General features: G+C 40.0%; 1 protein-coding gene across 3 annotated transcripts in view; it reads left to right on the forward strand.

The window, feature by feature from the left end:
- The first annotated feature begins 3472 nt into the window (after window positions 1-3472).
- The window catches only part of ulk4 (unc-51 like kinase 4), a 92404-nt gene continuing 89455 nt past the window's right edge, over window positions 3473-6421 (forward strand). Inside the window, exons 1-6 of one of the 3 annotated variants that reach the window (XM_030749211.1) lie at window positions 3473-3646; window positions 4387-4527; window positions 4911-5010; window positions 5373-5512; window positions 5598-5760; window positions 6406-6421. The exon at window positions 6406-6421 is cut by the window's right edge and continues 86 nt beyond it. In XM_030749211.1, coding sequence (XP_030605071.1) covers window positions 4390-4527; window positions 4911-5010; window positions 5373-5512; window positions 5598-5760; window positions 6406-6421 — 557 coding nt within the window. In that variant the 5' untranslated portion in view covers window positions 3473-3646; window positions 4387-4389. Of the gene's footprint in view, window positions 3647-3681; window positions 4021-4386; window positions 4528-4910; window positions 5011-5372; window positions 5513-5597; window positions 5761-6405 lie in introns of those variants that run through there. The other 2 variants (XM_030749209.1, XM_030749210.1) reach the window with 2 other exon arrangements.

Genomic DNA, 6421 nt, shown 5'->3' on the forward strand with positions numbered 1-6421 from the left:
TGGTACATGGAAAACCCTGAAAACCTGTTTTATAGACAACAGTATTAAATAGCAACACATCCTACAGGCTGCACTGGACGTGCTGTATTGCTCTGCCTTTTGTTACTTTTGCACACTATAGGATATGAAATAGTCCACCAGTTAAAGGCTTTACAGTACATCACCTTCAGCTTCAGTAGAACTTCCCTTCAATTAAAACTTCTGTGTGACACATGATTTGTATTTAAAAATTTTTTCCTGTTCTTAAATTAAGTTAAGTAAATGATTTTGAGCCACCCCCCTCTCTCTCTCTCTCTGGTGCAAAATAAATCAATACACATTTTGCCCCTTAAGAAAGGGGCTAATTCTGACTGATTGAGGGGCTGGGTTAATATCCTACTACTAACCAAAAAAACCCACTGTGTAGCAGCTCTTTGTGTAAACAAGCCCGTGACAGTGTGTTTGGAATGAGACACAGAGGTCAGATCAGATCACACGCCTCAGTCCATCTGTCAGTAACTCTCTCCCTCAGACATTCAAACTGTATGTTCAGTTTCAGAGACCTGCCCTGAACTTCCTCAGCAGACACAGCGCTAACAGTGAGGTCTGCTGTGCATCTGACAGTATGCAGGCTGTCCTCAGATCATGTGCTGTTAGTTGGCAAACGATATGGAACCTTATTTAGCTTCTTAGGACCGACAAAAGAAAAGCTGCTCCTGAAAACTAACAATTGCTGAAAGGAACATGATTTTAGTGTGCTATGCACTGAATTTACAATACCGTGTTCCTGCGACTTCTCTGATGGGTTCTTCTCTAGTTGGTTATCTCAGTGTCCCTTTTTCTCGACTGAAAAGCTGCTGCTAATTTGCTTACAGCAACTTTAGATCTTCAGTGTTATTTATAAGAAGCAATGATCCAACTCACTAAACTGAGAAGTAATAAAAACCTCATGTCACTTGACATTAAGGTGGCAAAAGTTGGGGCTATAATAATCTGTCAGCCTGATTATGAAGACGGGGGGGGGGGCTGCTCTTAATGAGTGAAGACAGGTTTACTGTGATAAGATTAAAACAACCTAAATCTGACTTTAATCTTATTAAAGGTGCCCTCCTCTTCCCCAAAGCAGCCGCGGCGCTGCGAGGCAGAACATTTTCACTGAGGACGGAAAACAGGCAACGCATGAGACAGACGGCTCTCCTGCAAACGCAAACTCCACACGGCTCCATTATTAGATTGTCGACCTAGCTCAAGGGATTAGTTTAGTAATAAAAAAGTGTCACTTAAAACAAAATACTATAAAGGAAATGCAGCGCAACATTGCACAGCAGGTTACAACACGCACGGTTCGCATCCGTTACTTTGGGACAGTTAAGAGGTGCCAGTTTGTGGCAACCTGCACCTGCTCCACACCATGATCAGCAAACTTTGTGCTAACACACACACACAGCACCGTCAAACACTTCTTACCGCTTCAGTCCAAATGATTCCGGTTTCTCTTTCAGGGGGAGGCGAACAGCAAAGACCCTGCTCACTCTCCGACTCTATAAAAGGATCCGTGATGCTGCTGGGTCAGAGTTTCAGGTCAAAATGTGGCGGAAAATAAGGCAAACAAACAGGCGAGGGGTGTAATCTAAACTAAGCCCCGTGCCTGTTCACAAAACTTGTGCTGCTTTCTTACTTCCTCGGCTGGAGCGAGCGACACAGGCACTTGAAACAAAGCTGCTGACGGAGCAGAGCCGCACCAAGGCGGGAAAAATGCCTCCGTACATCCGGTCTGGGCCTTTTCAAAATAAACTGTATTGATGGTATATTCGATGTCATACTGGACTGAACTTCACTTGCTTATATGGGCCTGCTTTGAACACAAGACACTGCACTACCCTCTGTTTACAAATACATACAGTAAAATCGGCATACAGTTTACAAATTGATTGTGTGTTTGATGATAAATAAAATCTAAATTAAAGTAAATTACATCTGAATTAAAATGAAATTGATTAAAATGAACTGTCAAACCATAATAAATTCACATGACACTATTGCTCACTGTGTGTGTGTGTGTGTGTGTGTGTGTGTGTGTGTGTGTGTGTGTGTGTGTGTGTGTGTGTGTGCGTGCGCGTTTATTCTCAAACCAAAACAAACATCAGTCCTAAGCAATATAAGCAAAGTCTGACATTTTTTTCCATTTTCAAATTCTAACTTTTTTCATTTCCCCGTGTTTTCTTACTGCTCAGTCAGCATATGGATGCATGAACACAGATGAGTAAGTCACAGTTTTCTCAGCTCTCTGGAATCAAAGGGAAGACTTCCATTTATTTTTCATAAATAATGTGGCATTGCATAAGAGTTACTAATCAATTTCAAAGAGCCGGGATAGCAGCCTACTTTTTAAAATTAAATGTCCATTGCAATTGCATCTTTCCCATGGTGTGTCTTTTTCCTGTTCCTCTTTTTCCCCTTCACCCCTGGCTGCCCTTCCTGTGCCTGGTTTCTTGCTGTTAAAACGGAGTGTTTCCTTCCCACTGTTGCCAGGTACTTGCTCATAGGGGGTTGGCTGATAGTTGAGTTTTTACCTTATAATATAAAGCACCTTGAGGTGACTGTTGTTGTGATTTGGCACTATATTAAAAAAAAATATCAACTGGAAATTGAATTTAAACACTGAAATGAGAAGAAATTATAGTAAATAAATACATTGAAAGTATTGCTGGCTTTTATTTTGGTGAATAAAATATGCTCGCCGGAAATCGCACTCTGCATCTTTATGTAATCTAACGATTTGGTAAGTTTTAAATGTATGCACAGATTTCCACCGTTCCCTGCTCTATGCTGTCTAATAACTCCAGCTTTAAACTGCCTAAAGTTATTCTTAAGCCAGCTTCAAATTTTTTTTTCCTATTTCTATACACAGTTTGATTAGATTTAGGAAACGAAACCACTTAGTTAGGTTCAGAAAAAAAGTCAGCCACTTCTTACAAAGGAAAACGTCTCCTGTGTACTCTGCTTTACCATTTTTGTGTGCAACTCACACATGACCACATCTCAGCCAGACTGAGCTCCATTCATCAGTGTGACAGTATATGAACTTATGTCTGACAATTTCATTCAATTAATGACGTCACTGTATAGTCTCACGTGTGTATGTGTGTATGTGTATCTGCTAAATAGGGGTGGCGTTTGGACCCTGAAGACCAGAGTATGGTCAGAGTTAGAGCCTAACTGCGAAATATTCAGAAATACTGAAATAAAGGATTTTGTATTACCCAAATTGAAAGCTGTTCTTAATTTATATAAATTTCTGTTATATTTTATAATAAAATGCCACATACAGTCACTTTAATTTGGATACGCTCTTCCAAGCGCCCGCTGTCTGTTGTGTTCACTCTGGTATCCTAGCAACGCTGGACTATACCATTTGGTGGTGGGCTCGGTCAAAATTAATAACGCGTTTTCAATAAATTCATCGTTTTGATTAAATCATAGGTAAACGGATACATTTTATAAAAGGGAAATACACATATCTTTGCACAATTCAATGACGGTGGCGAGAAGATTTAGCCTTCATTTAATGTGAAGAATTTCTCTTCATCCCTCTTCGATTGAGAACTACGCGGCCCATCACTCTTCCGCTCACGAACGGCGGTCCGTTGAAGAGGTGGGTTTTGAGGTACTTTAAGTGTGGATGACAAGCTCGGGATTAACTGCAGGGTTTTTTTTTCTGTGCTTGTGTACGAGCGCATGCACTTCTCGTGTAATTACGCTCATTTTCAAGGGTTAATTAGTTATTGGGGGGGGGTAAAAGAGAGAAAACTGCCTTAGCTCCTGGATATACGACAGACCCTGAACCCCGGAGTTCAACAGTTATTTCAAAGTTTACGTGGACGCTACATAACGTGTTATTTCACACTTAAAGTAAACTATGTCCTTTAAACATACATGTCTTGTTATCCTGTATTTCTGGGTAAAGGCTAAGAAGTCTTTATAAAAGAGGCTCGCTCTAATGAAGCTGCTGTGCTGAAACAGGTGTTCAGCTAATTAAAGGTAGGCTCGGTCGGGCGGATCGTTTTACAGGTACTTTAATACAGCAGCTATGGATCAATAAAGTTGCTCATATGGTTGACTAAACAGGACAAGACAGCAATGGACAATTATAACACACTACCTGTAATTATATATATTTATTGGGTTTTAATCAAATAAAATCTAAAGGTCCCTTTTATCAAAATGTTTCAAATGTGTTGTTTCTGCCAGAGTCGATAATGTTGCATACGTGCGCCTTCTATGGTAAAGCTTGGGATACTGAATGATGACTTTGTGTGTCACTTTTGTGCTTCTGTTTGACAGCGATAAAAAACCATTTGAACTGCATAATTATAAATTAGGCCTGTTTTTTTCCCTTTTCCACAGCAAATGGAGAACTTCATTCTGTATGAGGAGCTCGGGACACGCCGCAGCTCTATTGTCTATAAAGGAAGAAGGAAGGGCAATCTCAGCTATGTTGCCATCAAGTGCATCGACAAAACCAAGAGACCTGAGATTACTAACCATGTAGGACAGTGTTTGAAACTTCATGTACTTACTGAGACTTCTGCTGCAGTTGCATTATTTTTACATAGCAATAACAGTGTTGTTTTAAACTGCCCAAAGAAGGCTGGGCTGAGATCATTTTTGATATACATATATATATCTCCATCCATTCATCCATTTCTCATGCGGGTTTCAGTCCTGGGGCCAGCAGTCTCAGCAGGGATAACTTTCTCTTTCTCCAGCCACTAACAGCACACTAACATACAGTATATGCGATGTGCTTTTCATATTGAATGAGACCGTGTGATCAGTGCATGTGATTTTTTTTTTTTTAGGGTGGAATTTGTCACTGAGCCTTGTTGTAAAAAGCCAACTTTTTAAGTGTGTTATCATTGTCATGTTAGGTACGTCTCAGCCAGGATCTGGATCATCCAAATATAGTAAAATTCTATGAGTGGTATGAGACAAATAACCACCTGTGGTTGGTGGTGGAGCTCTGTACAGGTCAGTATTTATTCCTGGCAGTTGTTGTAAGTGGTACTCAAATATCAGCGTATCTGGGATGAGAACCTCAACTTATAGCAGCTTAAAGCTTAAGTTATTTTAATATATTTTTAATAATAATTACCGTTTCAGAATTTTTGTTAACCATTACTCATACTTATTGAGTGTTAGTATACAGTAGATTGTAAACAACAAACTGCTGGGGGTTTTTTTTTTTGGTTTTTTTAAAATGATTCAAGGGGTGTCATTCTTGGGTCTCTCTGTTTTTCTCAAATGCCATACTTGAGACGACCGTTGTTGTGATTTTGTCGCTATATAAATAAAATTGAATTGAATATACACGTGCATGCTGTACCTTTCAGGGGGGTCCCTGGAGTCTGTAATTGCTCATGATGGAACCCTGTCAGAAGATGTGGTGCGAAGTTTTGGATGGGACTTGGTCAAAGGCCTGAAACACATCCATGAGTCAGGAATCATTTTCTCTTACCTGACCCCTGCTAAGGTTTGCACCTGCATTCATCTCTATGTAAGACTATAATAGCAATGTTATCACATGAATGCAATAATTCTCCATCTGTTGCTCATAGATCCTGCTAGATGGCAGTGGTGTTCTGAAGTTTGGTAACTTCTGTCTGTCTAAGGCAGAGAGTGAGACACGGGAGGATTTCTGTACCTTGTTCTTTGCATCTGAGGAGGCAGGTGATGGATATCCCAATCAGAACACTGACAACATGAAGGAAAGATTAAAAGGTTTGATAAAAATCTGTAATCATTCTGCTGTTTAGAGAAAAGAGAACGCTAAAGATTTCAAGCTGATATGTAGCTGCTTTGGATCAAATGGAAACATAAACAAGGATAAGCAAGAGCCTTAAGCTTTCAGGCCCCTCTTCTGTGGAACCAGCTGCCAGTTTGGATTCAGGAGACAGATACCCTCTCTACTTTTAAGTTTAGGCTTAAAACTGAGCCTGGTTCTGCCAGAGGTTTCATCCTGTTAAAAGGGAGTTTTTCCTTCCCACTTCCTTGCCAAGTGCTTGCTCATAGGGGGTCATTTTATTGTTGGGGTTTTGTCTGTATTATTGTAGGGTCTTTACCCTACAATATAAAGCCCCTTGAAGCAACTCGTTGTGATTTCATGTTGCAGCCAGTGCTCTGGGTGTGCAACCTCAGGAGATATATTTCACTTAAGGCAATAACAAAAACAAGTCTTGTGTAAGGACATGTAGATTGGCAGGAGGGAGAGTGGATGAAGGACTAGCTGTTGTTTTGACATCTTGGTGATATCAAGAAAACAGAGCTATAAAGCCTCAATAATTAAAATGTTCATATGATTATTTTCCTGTGCAGTATCTTTTTTTGCTAACTACTGCATGTTTATGTATGTATGTATATTTTCAGGTTCTACAGCTTACAG

This window comes from Archocentrus centrarchus, chromosome 16 (assembly GCF_007364275.1).
Source record: "Archocentrus centrarchus isolate MPI-CPG fArcCen1 chromosome 16, fArcCen1, whole genome shotgun sequence".
Classification (NCBI taxonomy): Eukaryota; Metazoa; Chordata; class Actinopteri; order Cichliformes; family Cichlidae; genus Archocentrus; species Archocentrus centrarchus.